Source organism: Anomaloglossus baeobatrachus, chromosome 1 (assembly GCF_048569485.1).
Source record: "Anomaloglossus baeobatrachus isolate aAnoBae1 chromosome 1, aAnoBae1.hap1, whole genome shotgun sequence".
NCBI classification, from domain to species: Eukaryota; Metazoa; Chordata; class Amphibia; order Anura; family Aromobatidae; genus Anomaloglossus; species Anomaloglossus baeobatrachus.
In genome coordinates this window covers 546,353,840-546,370,347 of record NC_134353.1, presented here as the reverse complement: position 1 = coordinate 546,370,347, position 16,508 = coordinate 546,353,840, and the positions used below count along the sequence as shown (strand labels likewise).

Genomic DNA, 16,508 nt, shown 5'->3' with positions numbered 1-16,508 from the left:
TAGTAGCAGTAAAAGTTGAAGAAATAGTGATGGTACTAATAAATTATATTAATAATAGTAATTATTATTATTATTAGTAGTAGTAGTATTAAAAGTCGAAGGAATAGTGGTCGTAATAATAAGTAGTTATGAACAAAAGATGCTGAATGCAGGATGTAAAATAATTTACATCTGCTACAACTAATAATAATACTAATTATAACAGTAATAATAATAATAATTCTGGCTGTACTTCTCCTTCCTTTCCCCAGTCGGGGCTGAGCCGTGTAGTTCTGCACATCTGCGATTGTCGCTTCTTTCCAGGATCCATTCTGCAGAAGAACAAATAGAATATGTGATTCTGTCTGTGCTGATATTTCTTTCTTTTTTTTCAGGCTACAAATGTTCTGTTTTCAAGGCATTTGCTGAATCCATTATCACACGACTACCTGCAATATCATTGCTGTTTCCATGTGTATTATCAGACCTGGTTCACACAGTCATTTTCACAGAACAGAAGACCCTCTCTGCACAGGGCGATGTTCCCCAGGAGTGTATTGGACTCTCTCATTACATGAAGCTCGGGACAATGCAGCGACTTCACAATAAACATCTCCATTGGAAACTACTGTTCTTTTATTTTCGCTTCTACTTCTGTATTTATCTAATTAAAAAAAATGCTTCAATATGTGCATAAAATTCTGCATAAAAAACTGCATGTGAGACGTGTCATTATAGTTTTATTTTTAATTGCAGTAAAATAGATTAGTCAGAAAATTCAAAAATAAAAATAAATAGCATGTAAATAAATAATAATACATAAACATGCAAAAACGGAGTATACCCGCCCTCAGTGAGCGTCCAGACTGGCGTTTCTGTTAGCGCAGGTGATGCCGCATTCCGACGTTTCCGTGCGGTTCTCTGGGGTGACGGATCCGTGGCTGCGGTTTCCAGGTCTCATATCTTCTCTTTTTTTTATTGTACAATAATAATAAATAATTAAACCTTTATTTCTATATAGCGCTAACATATTCCGCAGCGCTCTACATACATCAGGATACATAATCCCACTGAAAGCAGAATATTGTATAAGTCGCACACGGTATTGTGATCACACTGAGAATAACAGATTGTACGAATCCCCCAATGGCGACAATCAGAGGAATGGAGATCATCACTACATTATAGGGTGCCTGCTGGGGGTCTTATAGGATCTCATTAATTATAGGGTCCCTGCTGGGGGTCTTATAGGATGTTATTAATTATAGGGTCCCTGCTGGGGGTCTTATAGGATGTTATTAATTATAAGGTCCCTGCTGGAGGGTCTCATACGGTCCCATTAATTATTGTGGCACTGTTGTAAGATCTCATACGATCTCGCTCATTATAGGGCCCCTGCTGGAGGATTTCATACGATCCCATTAACTATAGGGTCCCTGCTACGGGGCTCATACTATCCCATCATTATAAGGCTCCTGCTGGAGAGTTTCATACGATTCCATTAATTATAGGGCCACTGTTGTAGGATATCATTCCATCTCACTCATTATAGGGTCCCTGCTGGAGGGTCTCATACAATCCCATTCATTATTGTGGCACTGTTATAAGATCTTATAAGATCTCAGTCATTATAGGGTCCCTGCTGGAGGGTCTCATACAATCCCATTAATTATAGGGTCCTTGCTGGAGAATCTCATACGATCCCATTAATTATAAGGCCCCTGCTGGAGAATCTCATACGATCCCATTAATTATAAGGCCCCTGCTGGAGAATCTCATACGATCCCATTCATTATTGTGGCACTGTTATAAGATCTTATAAGATCTCAGTCATTATAGGGTCCCTGCTGGAGGGTCTCATACAATCCCATAAATTATAGGGTCCCTGATGAGGGGTTTTATACGATCCCAACAATTAGGTCCCTACTGGAGGGCACATAGGATCCCATTAATTATTGTGGCACTGTTGTAAGCTCTCATAGGATCCCATTCATTATAGGGTCCCTGTTGGAAGGACTCATACGATCCTATGCATGATAGGTGCTACTACAGATGACACTGACCCCAATGAGCCCCCAAATCTGCTGCAAATACTCAGCAAACGCTCCATCTGGCCTCCTTATTACGTGTCCCCGGAGCCGGGCTCTGCAGCAGCTGCGGGACATCCCCCGCCATTGTGACACTCGGAGGCCGGAGAAGCTGCAGGGAGCCGCGGTTTTGTGAAGTTTGGAGACACAAAGTTGGCTCTGCCCGAAGACATGGGTAAGAAGGGGCCGGAGAGGCAGGACGGCGTGACGCTACACTGATACCTCCAATAGCGGAGATCTCACAGGCTGCGGGTACTCTCAGCACGGAATCCTGCCCTTTCCGCTGCACGCTCTGGCAATCATGTCAGGTAGGGTGGATGAGCTGTCACGGGCCGTGGCTGGTGGGCACCTGGAGCCCGCGCGCAGACTGCTACAGGATGGCACCGACCCCAATCAGCTGAATACTCGGAGGAGAACCGCAATGCAGGTCCGGGCTCCGGGTACATCGGGGTGGGGGGACGATCACTGCGATGGGGGAACGATCACTGCGATGGGGGGAGGGGGACTGTCACTGCGATGGGGGGAGGGGGACTGTCACCGCGATGGGGGGAGGGGAGGATCACCGTGATGGGGGGAGGGGACAATCACCGTGATGGGGGAGTGGGGGACTGTCACCGCGATGGGGGGAGGGGAGGATCACCGTGATGGGGGGAGGGGGTCGATCACCGCGATGAGGGAGGGGGGAGGGGACAATCACCGTGATGGGGGAGTGGGGGACTGTCACCGCGATGGGGGAGAGGAGAGGATCACCGTGATGGGGGGAGGGGACAATCACTGTGATGGGGGAGGGGGGACAATCACCGCGATGGGGGGAAGGGAGGATCACCGTGATGGGGGAGAGGGGACTGTCACCGCGATGGGGGAGTGGGGGACTGTCACCGCGATGGGGGAGAGGAGAGGATCACCGTGATGGGGGGAGGGGACAATCACTGTGATGGGGGAGGGGGGACAATCACCGCGATGGGGCGAAGGGAGGATCACCGTGATGGGGGAGGGGGGACAATCACCGCGATGGGGGAGGGGGGACTGTCACGATCACCCATCAGTGACTCCATTGGGGCTTCTGTTTGAAGCGCTGAATATCATGAATCAGTTGAGCTCCCGAGGGGGCCATTGACCTTAAACAAGCAGACGGGTATTTTGTGCTTTGTCTAATCTTTTTTCCTTTTATATTAGTTTTTTTTACATTCATATGACAGTTATTGTATACAGCAACGGTTTATAATGGCCAAATACTGTTTTATCAACTGATGGATGTCATTCATTTGTGTCCATAGAAAATCTGATTGTAAAGCACCCATTGAGTTTAGTGGGAAACCTTTAAAGTCAGACACTTGTTACCAGCCTATAATGCACCCATAAATTATACAAAATATCTACATACAAGGAAACGTTATAGGTCAGTGTCTTTTTTTTTTCTTTTTCATTATAGCTTGCTGAAGGTATGGTGCTTTTTCAGCCATTTTTTCCTTAATATTTTTTATCTTCAAAGTCCCTGGATAAATCCTTTCCAAAAAGACACCATTAAAAAAAACAGTACAAAAATGCAAACAGCATCTGTACTATGTATACAAACATACTGCTAAAAAAAGTAAAGAAAAAAGACATCAATACAATTTAAAGAGACTATTCCATCAGAAATTAAAAAAATTTTTTGTAGTTAAATGGGTATTTCCAACTCTATGATCCTATCCTAATATGTAGCAGGTATTATTATAATAATAAAATAATAATAATAATAATAATAATAATAGTAATAATAATATTAGCAAATACCTCCAATTAGAAATGTAGTCTAGTTCCTCTGATTCACTATGTCAGTTACCTCATGTGCAGGGCATTGCAGGACCTTAGGTATTCACGGTTATGACCACTAGCAACTAACTAACTGACTATAATGTGGTCGTAACCATGTATCCTTTAAGTCCTGTGATGCCCTGCACCAGGTAAGTGACATAGTGAATGAGGAGAACTATACATTTCTAATTAGAGGTATTTGCTATTATTATTATTAGCAAATACCTCTAAGGCTATGTGCGCACGCTGCGTTTTTTTGACGCTGCGTTTTTGGCCGCTAAAAACGCACAAAAACGCACCCGCGTCGAAAAAACGCATCATGATTTCTGCGTTTTGCTGCGTTTTTCCAATGCATTCCATGGGCGGAAAACGCAGAAAAACGCTGGAAAGAATTGACATGTCCATTTTTTTTTTTAAGCTCAAAAACGAAGTTTAAAAAAACAGTTGTGTGAGGACAGCAAAAATGAAAACTCATAGACTTTGCTGGGGAAGCAAAGTCATGCAGTTTTGAGGCCAAAAATGCACCCGAAAAACGCGCAAAAACGCCGCGAAAAACGCACTGTGCGCACATAGCCTAATTAGAAATGTAGTATAGTTCTCCTGATTCACTATGTCACTTACCTGGTGCAGGGCATTACAAGACTTAAGGGATACATGGTTAAGACCACATTATAGTCACAGTGAGTTAGTTGCTAGTGGTCATAACCGTGAATACCTAAGGTCCTGCAATGCCCTGCACATGAGGTAACTGACATCGTGAATCAGAGGAACTAGACTACATTTCTAATTGGAGGTATTTGTTAATATTATTATTATTAGGATAGGATCTTGGAGATGAGAATACCCCTTTTATATTAAGGGAAAAAATATTTTTAGAATTTCTGTCTGTTCTGTTTTATTTTTTGGTGGGGGGGGGGGATAATTTTGGCAGTGTTATACCATACAAAAATTTATACAAAATAGTATTCTTTTAGACATGAGCTAAGAGAGAACTACAAGTCCTGAAAAGAATAGCAAGGTAATCTTAAGGGGCATTTACACAGCATGATTATTGTATATGCGCACTGAACCATCTTCTGCCGATCGCTCACTGAGCAGTTTACTTTGGTCCCTTTGTGTAAACAGGCTATGAAATGACTGACGGTTGGCTTCCACTTACGAGTGGCGGGCATGTTGAGCCGTCGGTCCATGTAAACTGTATACTTTGCTCATTATGATAGTAGGTGGAGGCTCTGCGGTTCTGAACACAAGGGGCAATTACAAGGGACTGCTGATTCACACTTTCCTGGAACAAGTTACTGAGCATTTTCTCCTAAATCTTCTCCCTAATTTACAGTCTTTTTGTCGTCCTGAAGTTTGATATATTTTTACGTGGCAATGTGTTCGTTATTTTGCATAAAAAAAGTAAAACTGAATGACAACCAATATAATCCAAACAACATAATTGAAGAAATAATTAGAGCTGTTATTCAGGGTTTGGAAAAACTATTAGGCTATGTGCGCACTTTGCGTCGTCCTACTTGCGTTTCAAAACGTAAGTTTTAGAACAATAATGTTTTTGCCTTTTTGGCTTTTTGCCACAACATGCATCCTAAACGCATCAGTTTGCCTAACGTTTCCGAAGCTCAGAACTTACGTTTACCAAGCGTTTATATATGTACTATCCTGCGTTTCCGAACCTAAAATCTTGCTGCGTTTGTCACATCTTAACTATTGGCAATAAAGTTGATTGTTGTTTTGGGTCTATTTAGAATAAAAAAAAGCCAAAATAGAGATCTACTGATGTCATTTCCGACTTTGATCATAAAGTCTGCTTCTCTGCTATTTTACTTCGTTTGGAATATGCCAAATACTTTACAGAATTTGCGTTTAAGGAGGTCGCAAAGGCATCGCTTATTACTAATTTTGATGCTATTAAATCGTAGACGAAGCCTACAGGTATTTGTTTTAATTTATTAAAATAATTTTTTCCTAAATTCTAAAATATAACCCATAATATATTTATTTTAGTACCAACAGCAGCAGACGACAAGAGGAATGTGGGTACATCCCCTGTTACAGGATCGTGATGTCAAAGGGCATTTTGCTCTCTTATATGCGGATTTACGAAAGTATATTTTCATTTTTTTTTTTATTTTTTTTAATATTTTTTGTTTTTTTTACTCTTAAATTTTTAACATAATTAGAACAGTAAAATTAATTAATATTTCATATACCTTATTATACTCAGATTTGATGACAAATTCATAGCATTTTGCCGGCTCCCTCAACAAGGTTTTGATGAATTACTGACATTATTAAGACCGAAAATTACCCACGCTGACACATATATGCGTCAAGCAATATCTGCAGAACAGAGACTTCTTGTTACTTTGAGGTATATATTTTTGCTAAAAATTTGATTTGATAACAATATTTAATCACATATTTATCTTGCAAAAAATAAAATATTATTATTTGACATTACAGATTCCTGGCTACAGGTGAAAATTTCTCTTCACTACATTTACAATTCCGACTTGGCAAAAGCACAATTTCTGGAATAATTAAAGAAACATGTCAAGCAATATGGGAAACCCTACAACCTATTGTAATGCCTACCCCTACAGAAGAAAGTTTAATCCAGATTGCTGATGATTTTTCTAATATAGCAAATTTTCCAAATTGTATTGGAGCAATTGATGGCAAGCACATCAGAATCCAGCAGCCTCCACGTTCTGGCTCTAATTTTTTTAATTATAAAAAATTTTTTTCGATAAATTTAATGGCAGTTGCTGATTCTAAATATAATTTTATAGCAATTGATGTGGGTGCCCATGGAAGTACAGGTGATTCACGTGTACTGCGAAATTCGCAAATCGGAATACAATTAATTTATAACTCTGAAATCATACCTGCCCCTGCACCAATACCAGGCTCAGAAATTACTTTCCCTTATGTTTTTGTGGCAGATGAAGCTTTTCCACTTTTACCAAATCTCCTACGTCCATTTCCAAGACGAGGATTAGATGTTCCCCGCCGCATATTCAATTACAGATTGAGCCGGGCAAGGAGATATGTAGAATGCACATTTGGAATAATGAGTAGCCAATGGCGAATTCTACATACCCCAATACAATTAAATGTATCAACAGTTGATTTTGTTATTAAAAGTTGTTGTGTTCTACATAATTTTTTGCGAAAATACAGATTTGAATTTAACGAGGAAGAAATACCATTAAACTTTCATCCTTGTCCTTCAATATCTGGTCGATTAAATAATTTAGGAGTATCAGTGAGAGATCAATTCACAGATTATTTCATGAGTGAGGTTGGTGCCTTAACTTGGCAATACCGTGCAGTTGGTGCTGAACCGCAAAATAACAATTAAATGTTTCAAAAGTTTTTTTGTTTAAAGGGATGACATTTATTTTTTCAATATCAACAAACAAATGCACGAAAAAGCAAAGCCAACAAAGAGTATACTTTTTTTCCATTGTTGTATTAATAATAAGTATGGTTTATGTATTTTTGTTTGCAAAATACTAAACCAAAATCATCCTATCTTTAATTCAAATGAAAATGCTTTAACATCATAATTAAATTTACATTTTGCACATGCTTTTTTTTTTTTTAAATTTTTGTTTTGAGAAAAAAACCATTTTGCAAAAAAATAAAAACAAAAATGACTAAATCATGGCTGTGAAAATAATTCATTTGTGTAAAAACCAGACATTTGTTCGTTTGGTCTATTTCTCACAATATTAGTTGTGTGATAATTCTCACTAATAGATTGAGAATATTCTTTGCTTTGTTTCATAGGGTTATAAGGTTGTATATTTTGGGCAGAATATGTATCCGGACATTCAGAATACAAACCAACTCTTTGTTTGTTTGTTTGGAAATGTGGTTGTGACTGAGTTAGAACTAATGGGTTGTTTTTCTGTTCAAATGTTTTTTCACAAAGATGAACTATTTCACCACCTGTTGGAAATTTACCTTCATCCTCAAAACAGGCCAATAAACCACAGATAGCAGTCATACATGCAGAGGTTTTTTTTTTTTCAGGTAATTTTCTTAAACGAAAAGCGACACTAATGGCAAAATTGTCAAACTCATCATCTTGGGTTGCTGTTTTTAATATTTCAATAGTTTGATTTGTTAATTGATCTTGGTTTATTTCTTTATTGCTTGGAATATTTTTTTTTTTTCCTTTTGCTTTCTGATAACTCACAGGTTGGGGATCTTGATTTGTATTGGAAACAGATGGTTCCAATGATCTGGTTTCAACATCAGACTCCAGATGTGTTTGTTCGGTATTAATTTCTTCCTCAATGGCTGGTTGTATTTGTGCAGGATTGATATTATCTTGTGATCTATCCATGTTCTTTTTCGGAGCGATATTTCCGTCGGTCCTTTATTTTGTATTAAAAAAAAAAAATAATATTTTTTTTAAATTAGTGCATTTTACTAAAAAATGTATTTTCTAAATTTTTGTTTTTGTTCTTCATTTAATATATATAAAATTTTGAAAAAAAATAACACTTACGGTCTTAAAACGCGGCCAGAACTTAAGAATTTCAAATCATTATAATAAATAAAATTTGGTTTAACTGGCGAGGATCCACTTTTACCAGGTTCAAATCTGATTTTATTGAATCTGTCACGGACTGATCTCCATCGCTTCCGTACATCATTTTCTATGTATTTAAAGAAAATTTAATTTAAAACTTTTTTGCTAAAATGTAACATCTTTAATGAAGATTAGGATTCAAATTGCAATTAAACACATACCAATCTTAGTTTGGAGGCTTTTATTTGCCTCATGCCATTGGGGATATAATTCTTGACAGATCAATAACCAGCTTTCGTCACGTTTGTTTTTTTGCATGTACTCAGGCGACGTGGGATCCCATAAACATGGCATTGATTCAACCTTAAGTTAGCGAAAAAATTTAAAAATAAATATAATATTATTCTATTTGATATTTTAAAAATAAATATAATATCGTGTATATTATCAAAATCTTCCAATTTTAGGAGATTACACATTTAATATCATAAATAAATAAAACAACTTACCAGACTAATAAGTTTGGAGACATCCAATCTCAAGCGCTTATACCAAGTCATGTTGTATATTATAGTCTGCTTTGATGGAGCAACCACACAATGTTTCGGATCTGTGCAGCAAACTTGTTTGCACATGGATCAATTTATTGTTAAGCGGATGTGACGCAAAATTAACTATTTGGGTGGTCATTGGTGAATTTACATAGTTGTGTTCATGATGTTCAAAACGCAATTCATATGACTATGAAACGCATATGAGACGGATGAAATTTTGACAAAAGTTCATTTAGTACGTTTCTCATTGACTTCAATGTGATGAAAACGTAACTAAAAAGGCAAAAACAATTGACAGGGTCCTTTTCTGAACGCATGGTTTTTGACCAAACTTATGCAAATTTTGACATGCGTTTGTAAACGCAAAGTGTGTACAAGAATTCAAGATTTCTCATTGACTTTAATGGAAAATCAAAACGCATGCATTTGGGCACAAAAACGCTGCAGTTCAAAACTGACTCTAAAAGCAGCGGAAACGCAGGTGAAAACGCAAAGTGTGAACATAGCCTAAGGCTATGTGTCCACGTTGCTTTTCCCTACTTGCAGTTCTAAATGCACGTTTTGTCCTTAATTGAATTAGCCAATGTTGCCTTTTGCAGAACTTTAGCGCTGAAAACGCATGCGTATTTGCCGCGTATTTGATGCGTTTTTAGCGCTTTTTACATGCTTTTTCAAATGCTTTTTGACACATGCGTTTTGAACATCAAGACACTGATAAATAAAGTTACAACAGTCAAATCAAATGAAAAAAGAGAAAAAAAAGGGGCACATAAATATTAATATGAAAAAAAAGAAAATAGCAAGATTTAATAGAATTATAGCGGTTATTTAATAAAAAACGGAAATATAGCAATAAAATGATAATTTTCTTCAAATAAATTGTCGGACTATGTGTGTGTGTAAAGGGACATATGAAATCATTATTTTGATGTGCAAAAAGCATGCGTTTTAGTAGTCCAAAACGCATGTTTTCTGCACCTAAAAAGCAGGTAAAACGCTGGAATTTTGATGTTTCTTGGTTACTCCCTGTTTCTCATTGACTTCTATGTTATCTAAATGCACCTCAAATGGCAAAAACAATTGACATGCTGCTTTTTAAAACGCATGGTTTTTGTCAAAAAATATGCAAATTTGACGCAGCGTTTTCAAATGCATGGTGGGCACAGGAAAACCCTATTTCCCATAGACTTTGCTGGGAAATCAAAACGCAGCCATTTGGGCACTAAAAAGGTGCAGTTGAAAACGCTGCAGAAAAGCATGAAAAAACGCACCGTGGGCACATGTTGCGTTTTTTTTTGCCTTTCCGCAGCATTTTCAACTGCAGCGTTTTAATGCCAAAATGCATGCATTTTGCTTTTCAAGCAAAGTCTATGGGAAATTGTGATTTCTTGTGCACACAATGGTGTTAAAAACGCTGCGTTTCAGTTGCAGAAAATTTGGCAAAAACTTAGTGTTTAAAGAAGCAGCATGTCAATTGTTTTTGCCATTTTGGCAGCGTTTTGCTAACATTGAAGTCAATGAGAAGTTGCAAAACGCATTCTACTTCAAAAATCTAGCGTTTTACATGCTTTTTTTGATGCAGAAAACATGGTTTTTGGACCAATTAAATGCTTGCGTTTTTGACAAAATATTAATGGCATGATATGTCCCTTTACACACACACACATAGTCCGACAAATACATTTATGAAAATCAATAAATAAATGTAATTTTATGCATAAATATTAGCACACAGTTATCATTTTAATAAAATAATTAATTTTCTGTATGATTTTAATCATTATATTTTTCATCATTTTTTTTCTGTTTTTTTTCAGTGTTTGAATGTTTAAACTTTATTTAGTAGTGTATTTATAGTCAAAATGCATATGACTTTAAGCACTGAAAAAGCATGTAAATCGAGGTAAAAACATGGCTAAAACGCGGTAAATATGCAAGCGTATTTATAGCATTTCGGTGGTCAACACCAAATTTGACAAAGACAACTTCTGCCAGAGGATGCGTTTAGATCTGTAAGTAACTCAACGCAAAGTGTGCACACGGCCTAAGGCTGTGTCCGCACTTTGTGTCATCCAATACACGTCTAAACGCATCCTCTTGCAATAAATGATTTTGCCAAAGTTTCTTTTGACCACAAAATATTGCTAAAAACGCATGCGTATTTACCGCGTTTTTGCTGCTTTTTTTTAACGCTTTTTACATGCTTTTCCATTGCCAAAACTCAGATGCGTTTTGAACACAAAGACACACCTAAATAAAGTTTTAACATACAAACACTAAGGCGGGCTTTGCACGCTGCGACATCGGTAACAATGTGTTACTGACGCTGCAGCAATAGTCCCCGCCCCCGTTGCAGGTGCGATATCTTATCATTGCTGCCCTAGCGAATATTATCGCTACGGCAGCGTCACATGCACTCACCTGCCCTGCGACGTCGCTCTGGCCGGCGACCCGCCTCCTTCCTAAGGGGGCGGGTCGTACGGCGACACAGCGACGTCACACGGCAGGCAGCCAATAGAAGCAGAGGGGCAGAGATGAGCGGGACGTAAACATCCCGCCCACCTCCTTCCTTCCGCATAGCCGGCCGGGACGCAGGTAGGAGATGTTCCTCGCTCCTGTGGCTTCATACACAGCGATGTGTGCTGCCTGCTGGAACGAGGAACAACATCGTACCATCGCGGCTGCAAAATTATGGGAATGTCGGACCTTACACCGGTCATACGATAATGACGCTTTTGCGCTCGTTAATTGTATGTAAAAGGATTTGCACACTACGATATCGCCTGCGATGCCGGATGTGCGGCACTTTCGATTTGACCCCACCGACATCACACCTGCGATATCGTAGTGTGCAAAGCCCGCCTAAGACTTGTTACCCAGGTTAAAAGGTACAAAAAAGGGGAAAAAAAACAACTAGTCTGTGTGAACTGATAAAGTCTCCATATCTAACAATTATCTTTTAGTGTTTCAAGTCTATTCAGCCTCACTGTAGTGTATATTATGTCCATGAGTCAGGGCAGGGTCTATGGTCTGTATCTGGCTTTTGGTACATTTGGGAGGGGTATCAGGAGCCTATAAATGCTGCTCTTGTTTCATAATCAGCACTTTGCACCTATAGGCACTGTTTATCCATTCGAGTATATTCAGCATTGTATATATCCCATTTTGTTTGTATTTTACTGATCTGCACACTTGAGTGATGGCTGGGTGAAGGATTATGGTAGATCTGAATCCTTCAGCTCTATTCCCTGCCCAGAATCAGCCCTCCTTCTTGTCTGACGCCAGTATTCTGTGTTACTTTAGGCAAAGGAGCCTTCATTTCCAAGAAGGAGGTGCCCTGGGCTGGGAATAGAGCTGGAGTGACAGAGGCTTCAGATCTACAATAGTCCTTCAGCCTTATTTGCATATCAATTCAAACGTTGACTTCTTAGTAATGGAGGATCGGACTGAATGTAAAAGTATTGCTGGACTATCTTTGTAAGGGCTACATGCACATATAAATAGTTTCTGAGGTGAAATCCTGTTGACAGTGGTGGTTATATGTGTTCTTGTCATGGTATGGTGATAAATACTGCATGTGGTATTATTGGCATATTAAGCATTATAAAGTGAGCTTTATCAGGATGGTGACTATATTCAAACAATATTTGGTATTAATACATGGTTGTGGAGTGAGGGCGTTATTCGTATCTTGAATAGAGGTATTATTGGTATATTTGTCTGGGTATAGCGGGTTTTGTACAGTAATAGTATAGATATAATATTTGTTATTTGTTAAATACAATCCCCAGGCTATCCCTAACCTCAAGGTTACCCCTAATGATGGAGATGCCTGAGTCTTGTGCTTGGCTATACTCCTGACTAAAATTAATCTGATCAGCATCCTATATAACAGTAACACATGAAAGATCAGCTATAATCCACTGGGAAAAATATATTTTTTCCTTTTCGGGGCTCAACGTTATGTAATTCTGTGAAGCACCTTTGGGTAGCCGTCTATCCGGGACTACGCGTTTCGGATAAAAGCCTTCTTCTTGGTCATAGAGTAATTTAAAAATGATGTGACAGCAAGAGTTAAAAACATACAAGAGATGGCGTTCAGGGATTACAAGTCAATTAAGTAAGGGAGTGGCGTTACCAAGTAATGTGTGCCCTGAAGTCAGATAGCTGCTGCCTCATATAATATACATTGGTGAGGATCCTCTATATAAGTTAAATAACATAGTGATAGAATGGGTGCATACAGAAAATATTAGTAATATATCAAAGGTTATAAACTAGATAGGTTAATGTAAGTGGAGAAGTAGGAGTTAGATAAATATACAGGTGCATCTCAATAAATTAGAATATCCTCAAAAAGTTAATATATTTCAGTAATTGAATACAAAAAGGGAAGCACATATATTATATAGAGTCATTACACACAGAGTGATCTATTTCATGTGTTTATTTCTGTTAATGTTGATGATTATGGCTTATAACCAATGAAAACCCAAAAAGTCATTATCTCAGAAAATTAGAATATTGTATTAGGCCAACTGAAAAAATGATGTTAAACTCAGAAATGTTGGGCTACTGAAAAGTCTGTACAGGTAATGCACTCAGTAGTTGGTCGGGGCTCTTTTTGCATGAATGATTGTATCAATGTGGCGTGGCATGGAGGCGATCAGCCTGTGGCACTGCTGAGGTGTTATGGAAGCCCAGGTTGCTTTGATAGCAGCTTTCAGCTCCTCTGCATTGTTGGGTCTGGTGTCTCTCATCTTCCTCTTGACAATACCCCATAAATTCTCTTAAATTCTCTATGGGGTTTAGGTCAGGTGAGTTTACTGGTCAGTCAATGAATTTGAAATGGGGTGCACCAAAGTACTATCAATAACAATCACGAGTGCCACATCATGCAGATAAGTAAATGCATATGGAAAGAAGGAAAAAAGCTCTGCATGTAAACATGTGCACACCAGGAATTAGATATACCAATAAACCTTAAAATATGAAACTTTATTAAGTGTCAAACACAACAAATAAGGTTAAAAACATTTAAAATGACACAAAAAGCCCCCAAAAGCCCCAATGTAGGACATAGTTGCCATAAGTAATAGCCACCATGGACAATACAATTATACAGTATAGATAGTATTATATTATACAGTATACAGTACAATTATACAGTATAGTATTATACAGTATAGACCCCTACAGCGATAACTAACAAAAGTAGCAGCAGAAAACACATGTATACATATAGGTCTCACAAGGGAAATGATAATGGCCTCAAATAACCACCATATAATAGTGAAACATCACAATAGTTATAGAAATAAATCACCCTGAATAGGGAAATCCAATCCACTACAAAGTAGTATGAAGAACCTATAATGTGGTGTGGTAGAGAGGCCCGAGTTATCCCAGGGTCAGGAGATACTATACCCAAGGTGAGAACTACCAGATTAGGACATGCAGAGATGGCTGTTACCCTTAACAAGGACAGAAGGCTGCAGTGAGGTCAGTGACAGGCTCGGGATGGAGTCTATCTATATATATAATTGCCTTATTCTGTCTGTCTGTCTGTCTGTCTATCTGTCTGTCTGTCTCCAAAATTGTGTCCTTACGGTGACACAAAGCTGATTGGCCGCTGGGCTCGCCATGGCCCCGCCCTCCGCACGGATTGGCCGCTCGCCCAGGCTGCGCCCCCACACGGATTGGCCGGCCGCTCGCCCAGGCTCTGCCCCCCCCCCACAGATTGGCCTCTCGCCCCGGCACCCTGCAGGCATTGGCAACTCGGCCACGCCCCGCCCCCCTCACGCACTGCACGCTAGCTCTGGCCCCGCCCCCCCCACGCATTCCCCGAACCGACACGGTCACGGAGCCACGACTACCAGGTGAGTACTGTACCCCCGGGAGCCCACATCAGCGTACGCCGCCAAACCAGCCGACACATACCCTCGCATTGCTGGGGCTGGCCGGCGTATGCTGGTGTGGGCTCCCGTGCGAGCGGGGGACGAGATACGCTGGTAACCATGGTAGCATAGTTACCAGCGCATCAAGGTCCTGCAGCGGTGGAACATACACACACGCACACACATAACAGCACACACACACACATACACACACACATCAGATCACACTCACTCTCACACACACATCACATCGCATCCACATACTCACAACATCCTGGGATATCGCTTGCTTCTCGGCGGCGATACTGTGCTGTGAGCTTCCAGGACCTGCCGGAGGATCACATGGCCAGAAGCATGTGGTATCTCCGGATGTTGTGAGTATGACCGCGTATGTGCAATATCGTCAATGTGTGTGTGTGTGAGTGTATGCGATCGGGTGTGTGTGAGTGTATGCGATCGGGTGTGTGTGAGTGTATGCGATCGGGTGTGTGTGAGTGTATGCGATCGGGTGTGTGTGAGTGTATGCGATCGGGTGTGTGTGGGTGTGTGTGAGTGTATGCGATCGGATCTGTGAGTGTCGGCAGAGGAGCACGGCGTGCTGGAGGAGGCTGGGAGGAGAGAGGCTGATCCTGGGGAAGGCTGGGATGGGGAGGCTGAGAGAAAGGAGGCTGAGGCTGGGGTAGGCTGGGAGGAGAGAGGCTGATGCTGGGGACAGAAAAGGCTGATGCTTGGAGGAGAGAGGCTGATGCTGGGGGAGGCTGAGGCTGGGGTAGGCTGGGAGGAGAGAGTCTGATGCTGGGAGGAGAGATGCTGATGCTGGGAGGAGAGAGGCTGATGCTGGGGGAGGCTGAGGCTGGGGTAGGCTGGGAGGAGAGAGGCTGATGCTGGGAGGAGAGAGGCTGATGCTGGGAGGAGAGAGGATGATGCTGGGGGAGGCTGAGGCTGGGGTAGGCTGGGAGGAGAGAGGCTGATGCTGGGAAGAGAGAGGCTGATGCTGGGAGGAGAGAGGCTGATGCTGGGGGAGGCTGAGGCTGGGGTAGGCTGGGAGGAGAGAGGCTGATGCTGGGGACAGAAAAGGCTGATGCTGGGAGGAGAGAGGCTGATGCTGGGAGGAGAGAGGCTGATGCTGGGGGAGGCTGAGGCTGGGGGAGGCTGGGAGGAGAGAGGCTGATGCTGGGAGGAGAGAGGCTGATGCTGGGAGGAGAGAGGCTGATGCTGGGAGGAGAGAGGCTGATGCTAGGGACAGAAAAGGCTGATGCTGGGAGCAGAGAGGCTGATGCTGGGATGAGAGAGGCTGATGCTGGGGACAGAGAGGCTGATGCTGGGGACAGAGAGGCTGACGCTGGGAGGAGAGAGGCTGATGCTGCGGGTAGAGAGGCTGATGCTGGGAGGAGAGAGGCTGATGCTGGGAGGAGAGAGGCTGATGCTGCGGGTAGAGAGGCTGATGCTGGTGCAGCATGGGGGATGGAGCACGATGGGGGGTGCGCAGCATGGGGGATGGAGCACGTTTGGGAGTGCGCAGCATGGCGGATGGAGCACGTTTGGGAGTGCGCAGCATGGCGGATGGAGCACGTTTGGGAGTGCGCAGCATGGCGGATGGAGCACGTTTGGGAGTGCGCAGCATGGTGGATGGACCACGTTT

At 41.1% G+C, this 16,508-nt stretch overlaps 2 protein-coding genes across 2 annotated transcripts in view; one reads left to right on the top strand and one right to left on the bottom strand.

The window, feature by feature from the left end:
• Positions 1-458, top strand: part of LOC142296196 (cyclin-dependent kinase inhibitor 2A-like) — a 34,241-nt gene extending 33,783 nt beyond the window's left edge. Inside the window, exon 3 of the mRNA XM_075339503.1 lies at positions 375-458. The gene's annotated coding sequence lies outside the window, so the exon portion shown is untranslated. The remainder of the gene's footprint in view (positions 1-374) is intronic.
• Positions 459-7,536: 7,078 nt separating this feature from the next.
• LOC142312556 (uncharacterized) lies at positions 7,537-8,975 on the bottom strand. Its single transcript, XM_075351579.1, has 4 exons — positions 8,925-8,975; positions 8,637-8,778; positions 8,392-8,542; positions 7,537-8,257 (listed from the first exon to the last, which is right to left on the bottom strand). The coding sequence occupies exons 1-4, from the start codon at positions 8,973-8,975 to the stop codon at positions 7,537-7,539; spliced, it is 1,065 nt and encodes a 354-aa protein (XP_075207694.1).
• Positions 8,976-16,508: the final 7,533 nt, after the last annotated feature.